This window comes from Pseudochaenichthys georgianus, chromosome 16 (genome assembly GCF_902827115.2).
Source record: "Pseudochaenichthys georgianus chromosome 16, fPseGeo1.2, whole genome shotgun sequence".
Taxonomy (NCBI): domain Eukaryota; kingdom Metazoa; phylum Chordata; class Actinopteri; order Perciformes; family Channichthyidae; genus Pseudochaenichthys; species Pseudochaenichthys georgianus.
Window position 1 is genome coordinate 27,196,071 of NC_047518.2, and position 26,868 is coordinate 27,222,938.

Sequence of the window (26,868 nt, forward strand, 5' to 3'; positions counted from 1 at the left end):
AGAGGTTATCTTAGGAGGGGGCATAGGACTGACCAAAGCAACACATAATTTAACCGGATGTCCCATTTCTTTCCTGCTGCCAGAAAATGTGTGTGTTTTTGTCAAATCTGAGGAATCAGTGAATAGGAAGAACATAATTATAAATGTCAGGGTTTGTACGAGGTGTACGTCCTTTAAACTGATATTTAGGACAAACTGTATAACTGTTTTGGTGAGCCTATCATCTAAATATATGAATCTAAATTAACAAATGCCTGACCAAAACTTATGTTGAAATGTAAGTCTCAGTGTCTTTATAGCATGTCTCTGGACCTACGCTCGATCAATCTCACAAATGAGACAGGTTTGCGTTTCCTGGTTTCCTGTCTAGAGGATCATCATCACTCACAGATTGTCAGCGTTCCTCGGGAAGATCCGGAATAACGGATGTCAGGAAAAGAGCCATGGATCAACTTGTTACTGAGGACAAGCACAAAGAGAAGGTGCAGGATAGGGACCGAAAGGAAAGAAGAGAGTGGGGAAAGGAGGTGTGAAAGAAAGAATAAATAAATAGGAAGACAGAGTGGGTACAGTATATCTGTATGCATAGTTGTTGAAATGACAGATTGATCATTATATGTTTGCATGTGCAGGTACAGGGAGAGTTGGAGAAATGTGTGACTGAGTCCAACCAGGGGAACTCGAAAGCTTGTTTATATCAGGACTTTGGAATATTGATGATAGACGAGAAATGGCGAGGATTCTGTACTTTTTATTCCACTCCCCCGCCGTCTCTCTCGTGGTTTATTTGTCGGGAATGAGACGGGGATAGATGAAGGATTATGGTTGTCCTGCAGCGAAAGCTTACGTGTTTGGCACTGGTGGCGGACCGACGTGAGGAATTGATTGCAAGTACAAATAATTGCACAAATCCTTCTTGTTGAGATGCGAGCAGAACATCTCACTGCTTATAAATCATCAGCCAGCACTTCAGAGTATTTATGTTCAACAGAGTGAGACTATAATGACCTCTAAAGAAATGACATAGTATGATGTTTACAATGTGATGCTGAACATGCTGGGTCTAGGTTTTTTGATAATAATACCACCTTACTTTTACACAGTAGGTCAGCATTTTCCAAACTTTGTCAATAGTCGTATGCTTGTTTACAGAAAGTCTTTAAATTAGCCTATACATCCAACACTAGCGCAGCATACTTCCCTACACAGTGGATCAAATAATTTTGCAGATTATATAAATCTTAATTCTAAGAATCAAAAAAGAAAAGGATTTATGCAGAACATAAGGTAGTATGTTCTAAGTGTGAGCTGATTTCATACATCCTGAAGCCCCAAAGCCACGTCTCCTGTCACATCTCCTCTCTAAACCTCACTGACAATTGTTTAACTTAATGTCACATGCTCAGAGAGCACGTAAACACGCCTACAGAAACTCTGTGATATACCTTAGACTTGCTGTTTAATTCACTGTCAGGCTGACATAACATAGGTTCACAGTCCGGTTCTCACATTTCAATGACAAATCTATATACACACACTGCGCCTGTACACGCGCGCACACAAACTATTGTGGCAGATTGGTAAAATAATGTTTTCCAGATAGATATACTAAGCTTGGTAGGTAGCCTAATCATGACGAATACCACTGACCTATGACTGTTTTAAGTAATTTAACATGTAGTTTGATAAATGTCTGACTGAAACTAATATGAGGGAATTTCAGAATTCAAGGCGACATAGCATATGGTTAATGTAAATGACCTTTAAGATGATGTCAGAACAATACATACATAGGTAGTGTTTTAAAATGAGACCGCCGTTTCCACTGGAGCACAAGGGTCCTTTAAAAAGCGGTGAGAAGATTCAATGAGAATAATTGCTGGCTGAAAATGTTAAGTGTTGAGGTAAGGTTTTCTTCCTTAAGTCCTTAAAAGGTTTTGAATTTGATAATGTAGTTCTAGGAATAGTACGTAAATACAGCAGTACAATACAGTAGATCATTGTTGAATCAGAGGCAGTTATCTTGCCTTCGTTTAAATGTTCTTAAAATATGATAATTACCTAATTATGATCTGAAATGTTTAATTTATATTGTGATGGAAAAAACAAAAAAAGGCACAAAACACATTCTTAAAAATAAGAGTCAAATGGAAATCTTTGTATGTTTATTTTCAGACACTCATTATATTTAGCTTCATAATTAGACATCATTATTTGGCAAAAGTCCATAAGCCAGTACCATGAAAAAAAAAACACACTCATTCACTGATATCACATTCAAACTAAAATCAATCAATATATGTCAAATGTTGATGTGATGTGTGTGTGCTATATTATAGAAATTGCACTTCAGGCATAAAAAAGGACAAACAGACATGCAGTTGGCTGGCCTTTTCATAACCAACAAAGTAAAGCATCATACAAAACATTTCAATTGTACATTATTAAAATCATACCATGAAACACAGATTTTTCCACCTCACAGTAAAACCCGAGATAAAGGCCCCTTTGCCCACAAAAAGGAAGTAGTGGGACATTAATCTCTTTCATAGTTTTTACAAAGGCACCTGAATTGTGTTGTCAACGTGACAATTGAGCCACATTACACAGTCCAAGCACACTGCTGAGGAGGAGCAAACCCTCTCTGGTAAAATAAAGGAAAGGTTCTCTGCAGTACCACATATACAACCGAAAATGGCCCAAATTGGCCTTCAGAGGTTTTAAAAGACACTAGGAACCTGAGTAAAAAGTTGCACCAGTCAATGCATGGAGACATGAAGCTTTTCCTACGCTACCTAGTTACGTAACAGTGCTGTTTTCAATTATTAATTTAACATTTCCCACTTTAAATACATATACAATCCAACTGTAAGCTTTTCTTAGATCCTGTCAGCTTGAAAAAAAATGTCAGGAAGAAAAAAAACACCAATTGCAGGAAGATACAAAGGTCAAGGTGTCTTATAAACACACTATGATCAGGATGTGATCATTTCCTGACCTTTGCTGTGTGTGTGTGTGTGTGTGTGTGTGTGTGTGTGTGTGTGTGTGTGTGTGTGTGTGTGTGTGTGTGTGTGTGTGTGTGTGTGTGTGTGAACATCAGTCAGCCTCCTGTCTGTAGTGAAGGACGTAAAAGTCGTGGACGTACATCAGGACGGCGAAAGGCTGACCAATGATAATTGACATCCACACTGCAGCGTTACCGTAGTTACCACGCAGGTAGCGACCAACACACCAGGCTAATGGAATCTGTTAAGCAAATTAAAGTTAAACATAGTGAGTGATTGGGGTTTTATGACTTATTACGGTCTCACATTCTCTCTGTATTTGTTCTTGTTGTCTATGACTCAGCACTCTCTAATGAATAATAAACTGTCAAAGTCAGCAAAGACCAAGAACCACTTATACTGGCAATTGTCCTGCTATATTCCCCATGATACATCAAATATGCCCTGTCATCCTAATGAGGTTATAAATTAAGTTAATGATACAGAAGCCAAGGCCAAACAATGAGAACACATTTTAAAATGTCCCACAGAAGTCAAAAGAACCATTATTGGCCTCCATCAATAAAGTATTTCATAGATGCGCAACTACTTTTAGCTAAACTACACTTGTTTCTTTCACCTTTTCAACCATTAAGAAGGAATTGATTACATTTAATCGTCCAGTAAAAAAATGTCAGACATCAGTGATATGTGTGTTGAGTCTCACCTGTGCCATCATGCCCGTGAAGGCCCAAAGTCTGAACATCCTGAGAGGAATGCTCACCAAATACTGACAGAGAAACAGAAATCATTAAAGCAAAGAAATGTGGTTCCCTTTCAAATATAATCAGAGAAATTGCACAAAAACATCTTCCTTAAAAGAGGATTTTTAAGGACCTTAAGGACCTAAGGTACAGTGTATTCAGATGTAATATAATAGAAAGTGTTCTTTGTCTCAGCTCTTACCTCATGGAAGAAAGCTGACAAGAAGAAGACAGCTGTTTGGCTGACCATTTTACTAAATCCTCTCCTGAGCAGGGGCTTGTAAAAGTGGCTGCAAGACAGACAAAAGAACAGCTGTTGAAGCGGATATATTGTATCTGTTTGTATAATACTGATGTTGAAATATCTTAACTCTTTTATGCGCTGTGCCTCCCTGACAGGAATTCAAAGTAAATAGGCTTTAAATAGCATTTCATTTGCTTTGTGTTATTCAATATAGCCTCGCTGCCTTCGCTCGTGCTGCTGTGTTAGTGACTGTGGAACTGGCTGCAGGCTGCCGTATTTATTACTAGCACTTACTCTCCAGCAGCCAGATGAATCCATTTCCAGAATACATCAGTGTGTCTTGTTAGGTCTGTCTCCCTGCATCAAACCCACTGCTGTTCCCTATATTCAATTCTATAAATGTAATTGCTCCCTCTCAGTGTGTGAGTGTGTGAATAACTCACCGTAGACACCACTTGTGAACAGGGATGTTCCAGTTCTGCCAGAAATATGTCACCGTCTCCGAGTTCCTGAAAGAGGAGTCAGCAAATAGAGTGTAGAGGGTTTAAACAGTTTTACAGGGTTTAAACAATGGATCTAGGCAATACGATCAATATTGAAGAAAATGAAAAGTGTGAAACCTTTATTGTCATACAGGAAATGAGGAAGTAGAAATGACTTTATAGCACATTTGAGTCATAAAATGGATTTAGTAATATAAAAAAAGTACATACATAAGGTGACTTCCTGGTCTATTCGTTTTGTAAAGTACTGACATAATTTACTTACATACACTTTACAATTTTTTACGAGTGAACTTGCAAATCCATTCTCATGCACACCCAAGCAAATAAATGGACTGCTGTATAAATGCACTGATATAAACACACACGCAGAAACTTACCACCAGTCATTATAGAACTGTCTGTCTCCAAAGCGCAGCAGCTCAGCGGAGAAGTTCATAGACGAGTGGAAGAACCCGTAGAAAAACATCAGCCACAACAAGTGGTTAGGAACCTGAAGAAGAAAAATAAAATTAGACATTTAAGAGGAACTGTCCAAACTAACATCAAGAAGAAGCCTGAGGCATAACTCAAGCATGTTTCCTGCCTATACTCTCATATATATTCTTGATAGATATTTTAAATATAAAACCGGTTGTCTTCTGATCGTGTGATTATTCATACTACTGTTGCACTTTGTAATGCTCTATCTATGTGTTATTCCATTTCATCCTTTGTGCTGGTCATAGACTCACACATACTATGACATGTTGTGTTCACGGATTTTGAGTATTTACTTACAGCTAATCTTAGAAGTCTCTCAGTCATCCTGGTCAGATCCATGTCCTACAGAGAAAGGAGAGACCGGGTGATTAAAAAAACATGACACCATGTTATTTTTCATCAATTGTCAGCTTCACTTTCACTCTATCCTCCTCACCTCTAGTGGCTTCATGGAACTTTCAATGATGGGAATCATCCACTGGTGCAAGAAAAAGAAACGCAGCAAAAATCAGTTTTTCAGATGCGCACCATAAACTGTAAATTGTACATATTGGCAACCTTTTTAAAAGATTACTCGTAATTTTGTCATGTTTCTTGTTCTGGCAATTACGGCAATGTAATCACAAACTACTGTGAATATATGTGATTACAAAATGTGAATGGACAGACTAAATATAGAATAACACATTAGTTCCATTATAAGACTGTACCTGTTGAGTGAGACCAACTAACATCTGCATGAAGAACAGCTGAGGACAAAGACACACATAATTAAAGTGAGAGACATGACAGAAAAAAAACAACAAAAATGTTCCACTTTCAGGAACTTTTTTAGTTTTGTGTCTTTACAAGTCAAAACTACAAACATGTAAAACATTGTTTTCCATGAAATAAGCAAATGACTTTAAAAGGAATTTCATTATGTTCTTCATCAAATTTCAAAGCTATAGGTCTTCTTGCTTTTAAGTACTTAGGGAGATGCTTTTAAAAATGGCTCAAGCTGACATGAGATATTTCCTCACCATTTCAAACAGTCTCCTGAGCAGGAAACTCATGCGGATATTAGGAGAGCGAGGGAAGTTGAGCTCGTAGCACAGAGTTGGAGCAAAGACAAAGTAGTACATGTCTACAGAGATGGAGAAGAGGTCAATGTGATAGTTAGTTAAATATGGGAGAAAAATGTAACGTGAATAAGAGGCGTGGCACATGATAGAAAAAATCATTGATGAAGTTTCATACAAAAACTAGATGTGTTTGAGTACCTCTGATGGTGAGGTTACCAGGGTAACACACCTTACGGTCGCCTCCATTTAAGTGCTGCGCTGAGGGACCTGCAGGCAGAATGAATACAAAAACATGCATGTCAAGTATGTGTCTGGTCATGGTATACACAAGTTTATACAAATACAGAGAAAATATGATGAGTGTGTGGATGATGACCGACAATCTTTTTTGTTACATAATCAAGATTTCCCCACAGTATTGGGACATTTCCTGTGTGCTTAACTGTAGATTTGTGAGAGATGTAGTATCAACTGTCTGCCATTAGATGTCACTGTAACAGCATGAGCCAGTAACAGGCAAAAAATACTAACTGATATTAAAATTAGCAAAGACAATCTCAATGGGTGTTATGTAAGAGAGTATGCAAACTACCTTTAACATGATTATTTTTGTACACATGTTTTTGTGACTTACAAGACAGCGACCTGGCCAGTTTCTTTGCCTTGACACTGCTCAGCTCTCTGCACCACTTGTTGACGTCTTTATAGGAGTAAAGCTTTAGGAAGAGGATGGTGTGAGTCCCAACAACGAACACACCGCCAACTGACAGAGAGAGAGAGAACAACAGATTGTATTTAACACTGTGATGTGGAGTAAGCTGTATTGTGATAAACTGATATACTGCCTAGACGTTTAGGTGGGAAGCAGAGATGAGGGAAAGCTAATAGATGGTAGGAAATAGTGAGGAAAAAGGGAGGAGGGGGTAAGGGGAAAGAGGAGGAGAAAGGGAGCAGGAAGTAAGAAAATAAAGATGAAAACAAATAGAGAGAAGGGATGATTTAACAAAGAGAAAATGATGAGAGAAAAAGGGTCATTATTTGATCTGGAACAAACGGCAAAACAAGCCCAGTAAAATAAATCATCTCAGCTTAAAGTATGAGTGCAGTCTAACTATGCCAAGGACATTATCATACAGTGTGTGTGTGTGTGTGTGTGTGTGTGTGTGTGTGTGTGTGTGTGTGTGTGTGTGTGTGTGTGTGTGGACCCCGAAAACTGTGCTTTTTACGAGTCAATATAAAAATATATTTGATGTTTTATAAATAAACACATTTTAGCGTGTGATTGTACACATCTACAGACACACACACAGGCCTAGCACAGCTTCATCAATAGTCACCATATGCATGATAGCAAAGGACCATGCTGAACAGAGAGGGGAACAAACACACATACAATAAGCATATACTCACACACTTGTACAGAGACACACAAATGAAAACTGCCTGTTGTGCCAGTAGGGTGATGTGGAGGTCATTACACCTGGCATCAAACCACAGCAGATCTTATCCATTAACCATCTGTCTCTCTGGCTCTCTGCAGCTTTTAGACAACTAGATTTTTGCTACAAAGAAAGCTACTGTTAATAATAATCATAGAAACAGTGAGAGGTGGAGCTTAAATGAAAAATAAAAACACACATTTCTTTCAAGGATGTGCAATATGGATAATAATTGAAGTTTGGATCTCAGATGGGAATTCGGGGTGAGCACCTGACTTAGTTATTCTGCTATGTAGAGGATTTCATTCATCACACTGAGAGCTGTTTGAGTACCTTCTTTCAAGAAAGCTGAAAAGGTATTTGTCTTCCATAAGAATCAATACGCATGTCCAAAGATAATTTGCTCATATTTACTCTTTTCTATCAGGAACATCAAAGAGCTTGAGGTTTTAATGATATAGACAGACATCTTCAATAGAATCAACTGTAGAGGTAATACTTACTGTATACCTATAAGCCCATTGGTTAATGCACAATGGTTGAATACTGGTTGCATAAGCAGAATGTGGTTTACACACAGTTCATTTGTGAATAGAATAAAACTCAGACAAACAGAGCTATTCTATTCTTCATCCTAAACAAAGACAATCCTTGCAGCCCACTTGTACACATGATTAAAGGACATCAAAAGCAGTGTAAATAATGAAATAATGACGGTGGATAATAGTTTCCCCTTATCGCTACAGTATTCTTGAAAAGGAATGTAATACTATTTGAAATGTAGCTTGAAATCCGATACTTGCACACCGCTTTATGTACAATGTCTGAATATGGGTTACATAAGCAGTGCCCAGTAGATGCAGACCTCCCCACACACACACACACACACACACACACACACACACACACACACACACACACACACACACACACACACACACACACACACACACACACACACACACACACACACACACACACACACACACACACACACACACACACACACACCCACCCACAAACCCACACACACACACACACACACACACACACACACACACACACACACACACACACACACACACACACACACACACACACACACACACACACACACACCTGCCCTCTGTCATTGCCCTTCCTGTGTGAACAGCAGCGCAGAGAAGAGAACAGACACACAGATGGACTGACTCCTTTACCTCCCAGAGAGAGAACAGATGAGAGGAGAGGAGAAGAGAGGAGAGAGGAGAGAGGAAAGAGGAGAGGAGAGAGGAAAGAGGAGAGGAGAAGATATACCCAATTGGGAGTACACTAATACTTTTTCTTTAACTTGATGATCATTTAAAATGTGTGCCAATTGCAAGAGGACATAAGACAGTAACTATGTGTCTCATGATGAAGGTAGAGTTTGAGTTGCCCTAACTAAAGTTTGAGGAAAAGAGGACTGAGACTTTGTATATTATGATAACGGTATGAAACACTGAGGAATGTTTTTGGTTAAGTGAGAAATGTGATCTTTGGATTAAGATTTGTATTTTATGTTCAGCAAGTTGGATAACTAGCCCTCAAACCAGAAATATGCTCTTTTTTCGTACACATATTAGTACTAAAAAAAAGAAGCACAGTCTTTGTTATATTGCATTTTCAACACTTGGTGACAGTCACATGTCCTGTTGAATGCAAATGAATGACACTGGCTTCCTCTTGAGTATTTACTTACTAAACACAAATGATCGTCCTTGTTTGTTTCACATAACCAAAGCAGCAATCAGACAACATCAATTAACAAAAACTGGATATATTGCTTTAAATGAATCACTCAAAGACATACAGTATAGTGTGCTGGTGAATCATGATCTGTAATACATTGTTAATTCTTTATAGGTGAGTTGTGCCGTTTTTGGAGGGCAGCCATGGTTTCTGTCAGGCAGCCTGATGAAGACAGAGGAAGGTGACCCTTGGTTGACCCGGTGCTGCAAACCACACCCCTACCTTGGCATCTCTCCTCTCCTCTGCACTCCTCCCTTCTCTTCCCCTAAGAGCCAGCTGGAAATAATCCAGTCATGACCAACTGGTCCATTACCACTAACCGACTCCAATTATGGCTCTGTATAAGATATGTCTTTTACTGCACTATCAAACTGGTCGACTGTTCTCTGAAGGGCAAGGATGGGAATGTCCTCCTAATCTTTATCACAGTTACATTATTTCCTGCTTTATACTCATGGTAACACTGTTAACTACCAATGACTTTATAATGCTTTGGCTGCATAATACATGATACTATTTTAGTCAACTACTTGTCTCTATTATGAACGGTAGGTAGAAGCAAGGCTGCAGAGATGGTATCTTAAGACAGTGAAAAAATATCTTACCTGGGGTCACGGAGGGGACCAATAGGACGACTGCAGCAGGGAATGTTAGCATGTTTACCATGTTAATGCAATGGACCTGAAATCCCACACGTTCAGTGAAGGAACCCTGGGAAGAAAGAGAGGAAGAGAGGGAGAGCAGGAGGTTTTACTATATAAACTAAAGACAGGAAGGTTTACCATTTGTAATCACAATCTTCCAACAAAATGTCTTTAATTTGTTTGCCGATGCTTGAACTTTAGTCTTTTGTTGTTGAGCTTATTATTTTAAGTAGAATACAGTGGCTAAACATGACAATTGAAAGTATTGCTTTGCTTTGACCCACATGTATGGTGATGGTGGCCGAATGAAGTTTTCAGGATGCTCCATATAAGTGACATATGCCCTAAATGCTGATGGTGAACATGTGCAGATGCGGTTAGGGAGGGTCAGCTAGTAAAAATCCCTCTTTGGAGTTATGAAAGTGCTCCAAATTCTACAGTTCAGTTAAAATCCACAGTGCTCTGATGTTTAAGTTTCTCCACTCACCTTTGATAGCTGCCTTTCTGTGTAGAGAGCCACCAGAATGAACAGGTTGGAGGCTATTAAAACACAACAAGAGAGAGAGATTCATATCAGTTTCTCTTAACAGTTCCTTTCACACCCATGAAAGTAGGAATTTGACTCTGTATTTATTAATTATTTCTATTAATTTGATAAGATTCAAGATGGGTGCACTGGTTTGTTTTCAGTATTTAAGTTAAGCTCTACACCTGCCTTTTTAGTAAAATCTTGCTGATTCCCTTAAACACTCACAACAACACACTTCGGCAATTTGTTTGCTTTATCTGCAGGGATATAGTCTCTTATTCTCAGAGCAGATACTGTACGGTAGATGCACTGAAAACACAAAATGCTCACACACACACACACACACACACACACACACACACACACACACACACACACACACACACACACACACACACACACACACACACACACACACACACACACACACACACACACACACACACACACACACACACACACACACACACACACACACACACACACACACACACACACACACACACACACACACACACACACACACACACACACACACACACACACACACACACACACACACACACACACACACACACACACACACACACACACACTCTTGGATGGTTAAACATCAACACCTGATGGAAGAAATGAGCCAGCACTAACAGAACATATGTGTTACACAGCACACGCCAACTGCTAGTTAGTTAGAGTGACAGGGCAAATAAATGGGTGTGCATGAACGTGCACACACATACAGTACACACGTCATTTAAATCTAATAGGAAGTAAATAATAGGGAACTTCCTTTGGATTTAACAATATCCTGATTTTAGAAAGTGTGCTCATTAGCCACTGAAAAAGATCCAGAAGTAAAGTACCACTTCCTTTCTTCAACATGACTGTTTCATACATTTTACCAAAAGAGAATTTTATCAGTTTTTTAATTTAATTCTTAGTTCTTCATCAAACACAAATACACTATCCCATCTGAATAGCAGAAGACCTCATGGCACACTCCTGCCAATGTTTCTTTTAAATCTATTTTGGATACAGGCCTGTTGAGCATCTTTGACTAACAGCAACTATTGAGCCTACTTGTGCATCAAACTGCAACAAACAGCGCCATTTAGCACCTGCACAGAGCAGCCTTTGGGAGTCTTTCAGGCACCAACAGACTTAAACGACAGTGAGATACCTTACATTAGAGTCAGTTTTATTTTTATTTAGGTCCCTCCCAGGGACAGTTGCCTAACTGTAAAACTTTATACACAGGTTTTCTAAACTTTCCCCTCTTTTCTGTTAGGCTACCATAAATTGTGGCCTTCTAATTAGCTTTTTGTCTTGGTGTTTGTGTGTGGGAGTGTGTGTGTGTGTGTGTGTGTGTGTGTGTGTGTGTGTGTGTGTGTGTGTGTGTGTGTGTGTGTGTGTGTGTGTGTGTGTGTGTGTGTGTGTGTGTGTGTGTGTGTGTGTGTGTGTGTGTGTGTGTGTGTGTGTGTGTGTGACTGTCTGCCTGCTGCAGTGACTCTCAAAGAACAGTATGCCCTCTGGGAATGAGTTGCTCTATTGTCCATGCTACTGTAAACAGACTCCCATTCCCACCTGTCTCTTTGCAATCGGGCATTAACCTTAACTCCATCCTTCTCTCCCTCCCTCCCTCCCTCTCCTCTTACCCTGTGCACCACTTCACATCGACCCTCTCTTTCTTCCTTCCCCACTCCTTTATTATCCCTTTTATCCAACTTACCTCTGTTTTTCAACCCTGCCGTTTTCCCTCTTACCAACCCTCTCTGTATAGACCATAAAGCACTTCATTTTCTCTTCCATTTTAATAACCCCCCACAGCTTTTCTCCTTACACCCCCACTCATCTCCCTTTCTCGTCTCTTGCTCTTCATTTCTCTCACCCCCTTCCTCTCTCTGCAGCACATGCAGGGTGCAGTATAGTATATAGGGCAGGTGATTGTCCCTCTAGAGACACTGTAAGCTGCACCACTGCAGACTTTCACTGCGATATACCATAAAAATAAATATGCAAAAAACGTTGAATATGGTATGTGCCTGTGTGCTTATCAGAAAAGGAAACAAGTGAGATCACACAACCAAAAACATGTCCACCATTTCAACACAGTTCAGTTAAACAATAAACATTAATTAAAGTTTAGCAACTTAAAGTTACTAAATGTAAATATGATTTTGCTCATGTTTTTGCGTTTTTGTACTTACCAATAACAAGGCATGCTGCTGGCCAGCTGTAGGGATCCTTCAGAAACAAGGAAATCACCTGAATAGGGTCCACCAGAATGCCGTACCTAACAAACAACAAGAAAGAAGAAAAAGACAAATCCAAATTAAAATATGAATGTAATCAAATGTATATTAACCGAATACAGAAGCTGATTTTCAAGACAATTTATGTTATCCATCTTCTTCAAAGTAAAACATATTAAAGAACTACACACAACACACTTTCTTTACCAGGGAAATCTTTGGTTTTCGTTTTATTAATTGAATTAATTTCACCTTTGCACTAGGAGAGATATCAAAATGTGTCTGATAAATTAGATTACACGATTAGTAAAATCGTGCAAAATAAAGATGATAATTTTTTGGAAAACCTTTTACTTGGCAAGTATAATTTTAGATTACACGTACTGTGAAATTGGAAAATTATATTTTTACAGAAAAAGGTTAACAAGATTATCATTAGAAAGGCCACACTGGATACAGGCATACTGTAGAAGAAAAAGATAGGGATGAAAAAAAACGTACAGTACTCACCTTAGCAGGTTTTCTAAGAAGAGGCGAGCATTACTCAAAACCTGCAACACAGAGCAAGAATGAATAATGTTCAGTGTCTCTTGCCTGCACATCCACAATAACCTTTGTAGTCTGTACGTTTCTTGATTTCTATGCTTCTAATTCAATAAATGGATATTTCCGCATTACCTCTCTTTCTGTTGCTCCCCTATATCTCATCTATTTTCTCCTTTACATATTTCCAATCCTCTTCATCCTCCTACCCACATTCTTTTATATCTCTCCTTCTCTCTCTTGGTCTTTCTAAATGGATTGTATATCTCATTACCCAGCACAAAAGCTCTATGACTGGGGATGGGACAAGTTCAGTGAGAATGGAGAAAATAAAACTCCTGCAATGAACAAAACAATCTGTGTTCAAAGCCTGGATTAACAGAAGGGCTTGCCTTGTCTTTTTCTCTCGCTTATTCCCGACACAGGAAGAGGAGGAAGATGTTGAGCTTGACATTAACTTGTTGTCAATGTTGAATTGTTCTTGCACGTAATTTAATATTTTAAGAAAATGAATTGTAACAAGAAAAAGGGTTATGATGGGAGCTAACTTCAATAGCTCAATAAATATTTGCGTTTTGATTATTTAATGAAACACAAAGTCTTTGTGTCAAACACAACCCCTTGATAAGACCATTTTTTTCTATACTTTTATATTGTATATCATTTGGACATATTTTAATGTATTAATCCATGCCAGTGTATTTTCTGCTTAGTTCTCCTTCTGTTTTGAGATTAGTGAAAACAAAACTGGATAATATCGGATTAGAACAAGGCTATTTACAGTATGTAAGGGCACAGTTGTTGTTTTACTGGTACTTCACTTATTATGAATAAAGTAACCTGAGAACTTCATTTAACTTGTAAAAATAAGCCAAACTGTGCTCAAACGAATTGTAATTATTGCATCCATATTGTCATTATCATTTAAAAATACATTTAAATGATCCTGGTGGGATTTTGTGCTGAATGGTACCAAACATAGTTATTTTCTTAAGAAGACCTCGGCATCACTGGATCAATTTATAGCATATTCAAAATGGCCTTCAACAAATATTGCAGCTCCTGTGATGTGGATAATTAACTAGTCCACATTACAATTCGCAAGAAATTCAAATAATTGTTCAGCCCTATCCTGGTGTGGACATGGCTTTGGTGAACATTTATATCCACCCTACATTTCTATGCACACTTTTTTCTTACCAGCATAACCACACACCAGTTTAGGATTCCTCTGTAGTTACTGAAACCACTGGATGAACTCAGCAGGGACTCCTGTGTTTTATGACAGCTAATGAAAGAAAACAGATTAATGGGTGAAGCAATGATCATAAATAGCTTAAGATACATTTATTTTAATTTCACTCACGAATCAACTATAAATCCAACAGTAAATACTAAATAACTGTTAAACCTACATGTCTAACCTCTAGATTTGCTGGCAGTAAATCAATCAATCAACATTTTTATTACAGACTCAGGTCCAGATAAAAGACAAGACATTACATGTAATAAAGTAAGAAAGGAAAGATTGGAAGATGAAAATACCAGCCTAAAACATTAGGCTTTATTAACACTAGGCTACGCCCAATAAATAAAAAGGTTTTTGCAGCTGCTCAGACAACTAATGGTGAAGTTTGTGGTTAAATGTTTGTCAAACTAATTTAATTATAGGACACCAAAATTATCGTACAACATAAATTCGTACTGATTTATTGCTCTTTAAATGACTGATCTGGTGCTTAGTCAATTCACAGGGTATTAATTACATTATAAAAAGCCTTTAGGCTAAACCTAAACCTTGGGGATTACGTTTACCCACAAGTCACCCTGTTCATGGGGGAACTATCGGGCACGCCCCTAATCAATGAAGCAACCTGTAGTAACGCTGGACATGCAGGGTGAGTTCTAAAGTGTGTTATTCTGCCAAGAACCACTACAAATGTGGTTAAAGTATGAATGAAAGACACTCAAAACAACAAGGCTGGTTCATAGCGACCTCAAACGACCCTGTCCAATATTTAACCCCTCACTGTCTGCTGCACTCAAACTAGTTCAAAAGTCATGCTGACTAAATAGGACGTTAATAAAAGTAGCTTCAAGTGAATGTAACGTCAGTCCTTTGAAGTCTAACTTTTATATTAAACTAAACTTTCCTCGGACTAAACAACAGTTTGTTTTGTAGCTTTAAAACTCACCTCATTCTCTCACTTATGTCGTTCCTGCGTTTATGTTTCTCACTCTTTGATTTTGCCCGGGCTGTTTCCACCATACGGTCTCGTTTTCCCAGGCCATTATCTCTTCCAAAGTCAGCGGTCACTGAGCTCTGAGACGCCGCTGCAGACTTCCCATTCATCGGCTGCATACTTCCACCTAACCCCGCTGCGAAAGTCGCCCTTCTTCTCAGAGTCGCGTCCGAGTCACCCATACTGACAGAGAAAAACAACAACTTTAAACTTACTAAAGTTCAACTTTACGGTTTACTTTTGATGGTAGCATGCCTGTTGCTCTGTGCGTAGTGTGGCATAGAAGTGGGAAGTGAACTGTTGCCAAACAATCCGCCCAAAGCTCAAATATCCGTACAGTAATTTGGAGGTAGGATAGTTTACGGATGACGCCACTTGGTGTTGCAGCAGTCAGGCCAACTTGTCAGACTTTACCACGCTGCCACTGACTGATGAGTTTCTACGAGTTATGAAGCAATACACTGACGTCAGTCTACTTGCCTTGGCTAATCCTGTAAAAGTCAAATTATGTGGTTAAACTTCTTGCCAACTCATGAGGCCCTATGCATTTGATGCTTGCTAAATGCCAGAAGAATATGATAGAATAGGTGAGGAAATAACAACAACTCAAAGTCCATCTCCATACCACAGAGAGAGACTATTACATTATTACATTGCATTTAGCTGTCGCGTTTATCCAAAGCGACTTACAATAAGTGCATTCGACCAGACATGCAGATAGGTCTTTAAATTGTATATAAAAACAATCCCCAAAGTAGGCCTGTACTCTGATTTATTATAGGGCGCATTAAATGTCCATCCATCCATCCATCTTCTCCCGCTTATCCGTGGTCGGGTCGCGGAGGTAGCAGTTCCAGCAGAGAGCCCCAAACTTTATTTTCCCTGGCGACATCAACCAGCTCTGACTGGGGGATCCCAAGGCGCTCCCAGGCCAGCGAAGAGATATAATCCCTCCACCTGGTCCTAGGTCTACCCCTTGGTCTCTTCCCAGCTGGACGTGCCTGGAACACCTCCCTAGGGAGGCGCCCAGGTGGCATCCTAACTAGGTGCCCGAACCACCTCACTGCATTAAATGTCAATGATGTTAAACAAATACATGTGCTTCTGCAACTTCTGTAAGCAAAGTGAAGTGGGTTTAAGTGGCCGGAGGAAGTGAGATGTCGAGCTACAACACGCTCCATGGTTTTACAATAAATGGAAGTGTATCTGCAGGTTAAAAACGGGTAGAACATCTTTCAAAATACTTGCCACTGCCTTTTTGGGGCACATGCCTAATGATTGCAATGCAAGTTGTAATTTAAGGCACTGCTAGTATTGTTGAACAAGTTCTGGCACAGCCTTTAATGATACTTGTATTCATTCAGTGTGTTTACACCGTTGGCCTTTTTTTTAGATTAGTAAGTGGATATCACAACACTGTTACTAAGTAGATATCAACAGCTGGTTCTTTAAATGGGGTCTTATGACTAACTAACATCTCAAAACACCAAAGAAACAACTGAACCTGATTAAAGTTGAGCTTTTTATCAGTTTTGAGCAGACAGATAAATCTGAGCTACTGTAGGTCTTAATATAGAACCTGACAAGCTAAGAATGGCCACAGTAATAATGAAACCCTTTATTACTAGGCAAACATGCATAGTGTTTCTCTTGTTACAGCCATAGACTCTATTTGTTCACCCTCCACACATGCCAAACTTTACATGCTTTATTCCACATTTACCCTGACTAAGAAAAGCACGTTTCTACTTTTCATCCATTGATAGTGTTTTGGTGCATAATGAGCATTACAGCCACGCTGGTCCACTACACTAGTGTGACAAATATAGACTGTAAAATATATACCTCTATCTATGGCTGAAGTATTTCAATGAACTAGGATTTCAAATTATTCCCAGAGTCTGGGCAAACATGACATCCTGTAGGTTACTTCTTGTGTATAGCAGCCTAAATGCTCTATGAAATCTTTCATTTAATGAGAATGCCCTTTCTGTCTATTCTACTTCTGTGTGCTTTTCCAATCTGTGGTGGAAACTGATCAGTGGCATTGATCCAGCGTTATCAGTCCTTACTGTCTATAAGGTTGTCTTTTAGAGTAATGAGCCTGTCGACTGTTGCTGGGATAAGAGACCTTGGAAGCGATCAATAGGAAACTTATGTCTATAATTGTTTTAACTCCTCCCTAAACTACAGTGTTTTCCCCAAACCATTTAACCATATTAAACTCAATATAAATTTGCCTTTTTGCTCTTTTGTTTGTCGTGACTGTAAATGATTTAAAGCTGGTTTGATCATTGAGTATTGCAGTTGGAACAAAAAAAAGCATTGTTCCTCCAGTTTCAGCATTTTCCTGGTGTATTTTCTAACAACTGGTTGTAATCTTTCTCAGGGAGGCAGTCTGATATTCGACTGAAGAGACGCCTCAGTGGTGACGATGCAACATTATCACTACATTTTTATCAGCCTGTGCTACAAGCCAGTAGAGGGAGTTGAAGACTTGAATCGTTTTTCAACCATTCAGTGAGTCATGCCATTATATTGTGTCTTATTTGAGGGTCCCAGTTGAACAACCTGAAGTATATGTATTGCCCTTGTGATAAATACAAATAATAACATATGTGTTTTGCTTATCAGATAATGCATTCATGAATACATTAGTAACAGTTAGTATCAAAGTGACTTGTTTTCATGTTTTGATGTGCAGTTTAAACAGTGGTACTGGACAAATTCAGAAAGTAAAAATGATGAATCAAAGTTGAACTTCTCTGTATTGTACTGCAGAAGCCACTCTGTTGCGTGCTAACCTGCTAATGCTCTATGAAGTTATTTTTGATAGCAGCTAGACATTTAACATTTAGAGAATAAGAGGTTTTACTTATGCATTATTCATGTTAACATTAGGGCCTCAAAATGGACGCTTTCTACGCAAGATCTCTGTCTGAGCTGCAAGAGGCCGGTAAGAACACAAACACATTTATTTTTTCACGTCTTTCATTCTGTATCCCGCTATAGAAACATAACCTTTACATGACCTTTCCACTCTTTAATACCTCTTTTACCTTGTGTGTATTACATTATCTGTCTGTCAGGATAAACTACCTAAACATTTCTCTGATATGTGATGCTTTGAACATGTTATTTAAAAAAAACCCAGTCATTAATTTGTGTCTATAAACTAAGTAACAGGCTGGCTCTTTGTAAACCAGTTAAGTTCTTCTTTAACATGAAAGTCTGAGAATGATCTCTATTTTTGATTCCGCCACCAAATACTTGGCCTGAGGTATTATTCTTGTGAACGCAATATCAGAGCAACAACTTGAAGGAATTTGTTAACTTTGGCATTAATTCTAGTTTTCTATTCTTACTGTTGTAAAGTTGGAAGCCATTTGTACTACATAATATCATTGTGTGCTATTGTATTAAGCTAAAGGCCATTCTTAAATCAAGAAAACATGCCCCAAACTAACAGTTTACCTGGCAGGGCTGTCCACATACTTTTGGCCACACCTGCCTGTGTATCCATCGACTCTGTTGCACTTTTCAGTCAGGTAAAATGTTTACATCACAGGCTGCCTAACCCGTGCTGGCACTTGCTCAAGGCCAGGTGGGAGAGGAAGAGAGAAAGACTGTGTGATTGAAAAAACAAGATATAAGGCAATAGATGTCGAAATGAAAGATTAAAAATAGAGACGAGTGAACAAGAGAGAGAGGGGGAGATCTCACCTTCTATCTACTGAATATCTCTCTCCCTCCATGTGGAGAGGCAGGGGGAGAGAGAGAGAGATAGTGTTTGCCCTTGCAGGTTGTAATGAAGCTGTGGAAGGATAGATGACTCACTTTAACACAGGCAGAAGAGAAATACACACTCCAACATCACTCAGCTGACCTGAGAGTGTGTGTATCAGTGCGTTTGTGTTGGTGATGGTTGGGGAGTGACAAGACTAATGCTGATTATATAGGAGACTGGATGGAGTGATAAAGGTGTCAGTAGATGGACAGGCGGCGATAGAGAGGTATGTGCTCTGCCATGCATACACACCCATGTAATTTGTGTTCGTGCATTTTCATGTGAGCACATACATCTGTGTGCAGATATGAGGCATGCAAGTTTGCACTTTTCTGTGTATATGTCGAGCCTTGCATTAGTAAGTGAGGCACCTATCTGTACATGCACCTGTGAGTGTGTGTGTATATGCGTGTGAGAAAGAGAGTGCATCATGGAGAGACAGATAGAGACGTCATCATGCTGTTAGAGGGCTTTGCACCACGTCAGCACTTCTACAGTTCAGCCAAGGACTCCTGCACAACTGTCCATCCATCTCCACGTGTCTGAGGGAGGGAAAGGGTGAGGGCTGGAGAGAGAGGGATGGACTTCCTGCTAGATGACTGGAATCAGGAGCAGGATGGGAAAATGGTAGATGAAGGAATAAATGATAAAAAACGTCCTCTTTTCAAGGATCCTGGAATAAATCTGCTGCATGTATCAAACTGAGCATTTACCCAAGCTGCACGCTGAGTTATGCCCTCCTGATCATGGTCCATGCTAGTCCTCTGGCTGTTGCGGCATGCCGTATTAATGCACTCATCCTTCCCTGCGGAAAAGTAGCCACTGAGCCATCACTTCTCCTAGCTTTCGAATAGAGGAATAATCTTCTCAGCATAAGAACTACAGGGTAACTTGCTGTTTTCTGATATATTTGAACCTTTTCCTTTAATGAACATTGCAGGTTCCCTTCATGCTTAATACCACTTGACTCTGGACATCTTTTTGATGGTGTGTAAAAAAACAGACCCTGTCTTTTAAACTCAGGTTTCTGTGCCTTTTTGAATGTTTGTATTTCTTTACTTGTGTGTTGTCCATTCAGGTTATTCAGTGCATCTTCCTCCTTTGAGTCACAGCCAGTCAATTTACGTTGTGCTCTCTAGTCAGCTTCAGCAGTGGCGTTTATTGAATTTGGATTAACAAACTACAAGAAACTTCTATTTACAGCACTTTCACAGGAAAAACTACTCATCATTATGATATACATTGATGGAATATACAGTTAACCCTGTATAGTATGTGTTAAACGTTGCTTTCTTTCATAGTGCCCTGAGAGGTTAAACACCTTTGTCTCATTGGCTGTCAACACAAGCTTCATGCTGACAAAGTTGTCAGTTTGAGTAAGAATCACAACCTGTCATGTTATCTCTAAACCCCCTCACTCACTGTCATTAAAAATTGTATTTTATGAACAAATATGGCAACATATTGAACTCAAAGAATATTATATCACATAAAGGTTACAATCAGAGTAGTTTACAGCTGTTGTGATATTCACTGGACACATGAAAGCAGCAGGCAGAGTTTAATGCCACCTTTAAATAGTTTGACTAGCTTTAGAATATTAAAGGGCACAAGTGGGAGTTAGACAGAGAGAGCTGAGAGGGACAAGACAGTTTGTTTTCATCCACATGTATTTTATCTCTGTGTGTGGCGTGTGTGAAGCGGACCATGTTTAACAGTTGGCCCCAGGAAATGTCATTTACCACTCGCTATGTGAGCGTGAGGTAAAATGGAAATTATTTTGTGTGAGACAAAACGGAGAAGCTTTTTATCTGTTTAATTTGGGGCCTCAGTGTTTTCCCTTCCGTGAAATAGGTGAGTTTGTACTCTCCGGCTAAAGACATTTCATCAGATCTGGTTTCAGTGGAGAGACCTTCAGAGCTGCATGCTGTGTGAACTTTTGATCCATGCAGGAAAAGGAATGAAACGGCTTGGGGAAGGATGCTTTTTGTCAACAGCCCAAAAGGAAAGATCTCGGATAGCTTCATCATGTCTGCCTCATGGGGTTGATTTTGACCATTTAACAGCAAAGTGACTATAACTGATTCAGATCAACCCTCACAAATACATTTACTGACACTACAAAGATCCATAGAGCTAAGGGGAACTCTGGAGTTTGTCAACTTTCACATACAAGTTGGTGTGATACATTTAAAAAAAAAACCATGATTGGTAATAGCTGCTTTATTGTGATTCATTTAAAAATGTTTCAAATGGGGAAATGTTTCACTCATTTTAAAGTCTGAATCATGAAGTACTTTGTTACAATAGCTGTTGGTTCACTATATATCCTCAGGCAGCAAACACTGAAACTGGTTTCACCTCTTTACAATACATGTGTGTGTCTTAATGGCAATATGTGGTCCTGGACACACCTAGCAGGTACAACCAGAGGTGGTTTGGAACACACCCTCACAACCCTACAAAATGCAGTCTGGAATTATGTTGTAAATGTATGAAAATATCACTCGTCGTCACCAGCTTGAGCTTCAATAACAGGATACATGTATTTATTATCCTTGCAAGAATGAAAGTAGTCATCACATACAGAGCATATGGGACAACTAGTTCCCCGAACAGTGTCCTGCACATGCAAGAGAGGGTGTTACACAGTCACAAGATGCAGGAATACCGGTTCAAAGCAGTACAGTATACTATGTTTTTTTAGATTAGCTAAGGCCCACATCAGAAATGATCATGCTTGTCATATACCTATCTCCAAAGAGGCTTAATCATCATGTTAATCGTTGTCACTTAGCTATCATATGCCTAAAACAGTGTGTTGTGATGCTCTTAATACACACACACACACACACGCACCCCCCCACACACACACACACACACACACACACACACACACACACACAACCCTGGGAATATGGCACTGAAGATCGTTATAGGTGACAATTCTTGCACTCATTATTTTATACTTTTTTCAATGTGGTGTCACATACAGTGGGGCAAAAAAGTATTTAGTCAGCCACCAATTGTGCAAGTTCTCCCACTTAAAAAGATGAGAGAGGCCTGTAATTTTCAGACAAAATGAGAAAAAAAAATCCAGAAAATCACAGTCAGATTTTTAAAGAATTTATTTGCAAATTATGGTGGAAAATAAGTATTTGGTCAATAACAAAGGTTCATCTCAATACTTTGTTATATACCCTTTGTTGGCAATGACAGAGGTCCAACGTTTTCTGTAAGTCTTCACAAGGTTTTCACACACTGTTGCTGGTATTTTGGCCCATTCCTCCATGCAGATCTCCTCAGAGCAGTGATGTTTTGGGGCTGTCGCTGGGCAACACGGACTTTCAACTCCCTCCAAAGATTTTCTATGGGGTTGAGATCTGGAGACTGGCTAGGCCACTCCAGGACCTTACGAAGCCACTCCTTCGTTGCCCGGGCGGTGTGTTTGGGATCATTGTCATGCTGAAAGACCCAGCCACGTTTCATCTTCAATGCCCTTGCTGATGGAAGGAGGTTGTCATTCAAAATCTCATGATACATGGCCCCATTCATTCTTTCCTTTACACGGATCAGTCATCCTGGTCCCTTTGCAGAAAGACAGCCCCAAAGCATGATGTTTCCAGCCCCATGTTTCACAGTAGGTATGGTGTTCTTTGGATGCAACTCAGCATTCTTTCTCCTCCAAACACGTCTAGTTGAGTTTTTATCAAAAACTTCTATTTTGGTTTCATCTGACCATATGATATTCTCCCAATCCTCTTCTGGATCATCTAAATGCTCTCTAGCAAACTTCAGACGGCCCTGGACATGTACTGGCTTAAGCAGGGGGACACGTCTGGCACTGCAGAATTTGAGTCCTTGGCGGCGTAGTGTGTTGCTGATGGTAGCCTTTGTTACTTTGGTCCCAGCTCTCTGCAGGTCATTGACTAGGTCCCCCCGTGTGGTTCTGGGATCATTTTGACCCCACGGGGTGAGATCTTGCGTGGAGCCCCAGATCGAGGGAGATTATCAGTGGTCTTGTATGTCTTCCATTTTCTAATAATTGCTCCCACAGTTGATTTCTTCACACCAAGCTACTTACCTATTGCAGATTCAGTCTTCCCAGTCTGGTGCAGGTCTACAATTTTGTTTCTGGTGTCCTTTGACAGCTCTTTGGTCTTGGCCATAGTGGAGTTTGGAGTGTGACTGTTTGAGGTTGTGGACAGGTGTCTTTTATACTGATAAGGAGTTCAAACAGGTAGATAGATTCAATTTATTGTCATTACGTAGTACAGGTACTATGTAACGAAACGGTTTCTCTGCATTTGACCCATCCTAGTGTTAGGAGCAGTGGGCTGCCATTATGTACGGCGCCCGGGGAGCAGTGTGGGGAACGGTGCCTTGCTCAGGGACACCTCGGTAGCACTTGGTCTTTCCGGGACTTGAACTGGTGACCTTCCAGTTGCCAAGCCAAGTCCCTATGGATTTCGCCACCACCGCCCGTGCCATTAATACAGTTAACAAGTGGAGGACAGAGGAGGCTCTTAAAGAAGAAGTTACAGGTCTGTGAGAGCCAGAAATCTTGTTTGTTTGTAGGTGACCAAATCCTACAATGTGATTTCCTGGATTCTTTCCCCACATTCTGTCTCTCATTGAAGTGTACCTAGGATGAAAATTACAGGCCTCATCTTTTTAAGTGGGAGAACTTGCACAATTGGTGGCTGACTAAATACTTTTTTGCCCCACTGTATGATGTCATATTGTCTTTCTTTTGCTTTTTTCACTGTCAACTGTGACACTTTTACCATGAATGCAGGAAAATGTTATTTTAATCTGTTGCTGGGTTTATTGAAAATCTCACACAATGAGTGTCCTTAAAGAAAAATTCAATATATTATGTACATACTGTATACATACAGCAAATTAATAATGTAAACAAATAGTTTTTACATTTCTGATTCTGCTATTATAAATAAAAGAAGGCCACCGGTATTGGCAAGGCAAGTTTATTTATATATAAAAGTTAGCGCTGAGCTTCAGTCTGCAATGTTCAAAACAACAGATAAAGCCAGAAATCTAGGTGTAGTCATGGACTCTGACCTGAGTTTCAACAGTCACATTAAAACAGTTACTAAATCAGCCTACTATCACCTAAAGAATATATCTAGGATTAAAAGACTAATGTCACAGCAGGATTTGGAAAAACTTGTCCATGCTTTTATCTTCAGTAGACTGGACTACTGTAATGGTGTCTTTGCAGGTCTCACTAAAAAATCTATTAGGAAGCTGCAGCTGATTCAGAACACTGCTGCTCGAGTCCTCACTAACACTAAGAAAGTGGATCACATCACTCCTGTTCTGAAGTCTTTACACTGGCTTCCTGTGTGTCAAAGAATAGATTTCAAAATACTGCTGCTGGTCTATAAAGCACTGAATGGTTTAGGCCCAAAATACATTTCTGACCTCCTGCTAAATTATGAACCGTCCAGATCTCTCAGGTCTTCAGGGACTGGTCAGCTTTCTGTCCCCAGAGTCAGAACTAAACACGGTAAAGCAGCGTTTAGTTATTGTGCTCTAAATATCTGGAACAAACTCCCAGAAACATGCAGGTCCGCTGCAACTCTGACTACTTTTAAATCCAGACTAAAGACTTTTCTTTTTGCCGCTGCTTTTAATTGAACTATTCACATCTTAAACTGCACTGTAACTTTAATCTTTTAATGTTTCTTTTATTATCTTTTCTTTTTAATGACTGATTTTAAATGCCATTTTCTTAATGTCTTTCGTTTTTTGTAAAGCACTTTGAATTGCCTTGTGTTGAAAGGTGCTACGTTCTGCCTTGGCTCCAAAAACCATTACCTCAGTTTTATCTTTGTTTAATTGGAGAAAGTTCTGACACATCCAGTCATTGATTTGTTCAATGCACTTACTCAGTGTTTGAATTGGAGCATAGTCTCCTGGTGAAATTGTTACGTAAATATGTGTGTCATCCGCATAGCTATGGTAACTTATTTTGTTGTTTTTCATTATCTGAGCCAGTGGTAGCATGTATATGTTAAAGAGAAGAGGCCCCACGATGGAGCCTTGAGGTACCCCACATGTCATATTTGTCAACTCAGATTTGTATTTACCTAATAGAAACCAAGTTTTAAGTAGGATTCAAACCAATTTAGAACTGTTTCCGAAAGTCCCACCCAGTTTTCTAGTCGGTCTAGTAATATGCTGTGGTCAACAGTGTCAAACGCAGCACTGAGATCTAATAATACTAACACTGAAGTTCTGCCACTGTCTGTGTTTAAGTGGATGTTATTGAAGACCTTTACCAGAGCAGTCTCAGTGATGTGGTTTGGACGAAAGCCTGACTGGAACACATCCAAACAGCTATTTAAATGCAAGAAATTACTCAACTGTTGAACAACAACTTTTTCAATGATTTTACCTAGAAATGGCAGGTTTGATATGGGCCTGTAATTGTTCATTACTGAAGCATCTAGATTATTCTTTTTTAAGAGCGGTTTAATGAATTTTCAGGGCCTCTGGAAAAATACCTGAGTGAAGAGATTTGTTTACTATATGAAGTAGATCTGAGGCCATGCAAGGCAAAACATCTTTGAAAAATCCTGTTGGAATAATATCAAGGCAGCAGGAGGAGGATTTCAGAAGTTGAATAATGTCCTCTAGGTTTTATCATAAATCTGATGGAATTGTGTCATGGTGTTTGGTGGACACATTTGCTGTACCTGATGCAGAGCCACTGACTGCTTGTCTGATTTTCTGAATTTTGTCAGTGAAGAAGGAGGCAAAATCATTGCATGCCCTGGTGGATAGAAATTCAGAGGCTACTGACACTGGGGGTTAGTCTGTCGACGGTAGCAAACAAGGCACGTGCATTGTTTTTGTTTTTTGTAATGATGTCAGAGAAGAAAGACTGTCGTGCGTTTTTCAATTCCAAATTATAAAGGCCAAGTCTCTCTTTATAGATTTCAAAGTGAACCTGGAGATTTGTTTTTCGCCACCTACGTTCAGCTTTTCGACACTCTCTTTTTTCTGCTCTCACGGTCATGGCCTTTCTCCATGGAGATATTTTCTTCCCAGTCACTTCCTTTACCTTAGTTGGAGCAATGGCATTTATACATTTTTTTATTTTTTAATTAAAATGATCTACTAGCTCATTTACTGAGATGTTAGCAGGGGCAAGTGTGGAAGAAAAATTCTGAGTAAACATTTCCCTAGTATTTTCAGTTAAATATCGCTTTGTGGTTACCTCTTTTTGAACATTCTTGTGAACAGAAATAGAGCTCTCAAAGAAAACACAGGAATGGTCAGACAGTGCAACATCAGTCACCACAACCTTAGAGATATTCAGACCCTTTGAGATAATTAAGTCCAGAGTGTGCCCCTTATTGTGCGTTGGCTCGGTCACATGCTGAGTCAGTCCATAGTTATCAAGAACACAAAACAGTTCTTTAGCCCCTCTGTCCTGGGGGTTGTCAACATGGATGTTAAAATCACCAACAATGACTAGACGGTCAAAGTCAATACACACTATAGACAGCAGTTCAGTAAAGTCATCAAAAAAGCTTGCACAGTATTTGGGTGGTCTATAGATATTTAGGAACAGAGTTCGAGAGGAGCAT

The 26,868-nt window shown here is 39.5% G+C and overlaps 1 protein-coding gene across 1 annotated transcript; it reads right to left on the reverse strand.

Moving 5' to 3' along the window:
• Positions 1-2,150: 2,150 nt before the first annotated feature.
• dgat1b (diacylglycerol O-acyltransferase 1b) lies at positions 2,151-15,858 on the reverse strand. Its single transcript, XM_034103217.2, has 17 exons — positions 15,415-15,858; positions 14,420-14,507; positions 13,187-13,227; positions 12,632-12,717; positions 10,383-10,435; positions 9,857-9,962; positions 6,677-6,805; positions 6,241-6,309; positions 6,001-6,104; positions 5,689-5,727; positions 5,415-5,456; positions 5,276-5,320; positions 4,876-4,988; positions 4,436-4,501; positions 3,951-4,038; positions 3,712-3,774; positions 2,151-3,246 (listed from the first exon to the last, which is right to left on the reverse strand). The coding sequence occupies exons 1-17, from the start codon at positions 15,642-15,644 to the stop codon at positions 3,097-3,099; spliced, it is 1,512 nt and encodes a 503-aa protein (XP_033959108.1). The 5' UTR covers positions 15,645-15,858; the 3' UTR covers positions 2,151-3,096.
• Positions 15,859-26,868: the final 11,010 nt, after the last annotated feature.

What these genes read in the sequence shown, in the direction of transcription:
- dgat1b (XM_034103217.2), bottom strand. Translation starts at nt 15,644, where the DNA reads ATGGGTGACTCGGACGCGACTCTGAGAAGAAGGGCGACTTTCGCAGCG. An exon ending in CAGAAAGGCAGCTATCAAAG is followed by an intron (nt 9,963 to 10,382) that starts GTGAGTGGAGAA and finishes CTTTCTTCCCAG; the next exon opens with GGTTCCTTCACTGAACGTGT. An exon ending in CAGTTCTATAATGACTGGTG is followed by an intron (nt 4,502 to 4,875) that starts GTAAGTTTCTGC and finishes CTCCTCTTTCAG; the next exon opens with GAACTCGGAGACGGTGACAT.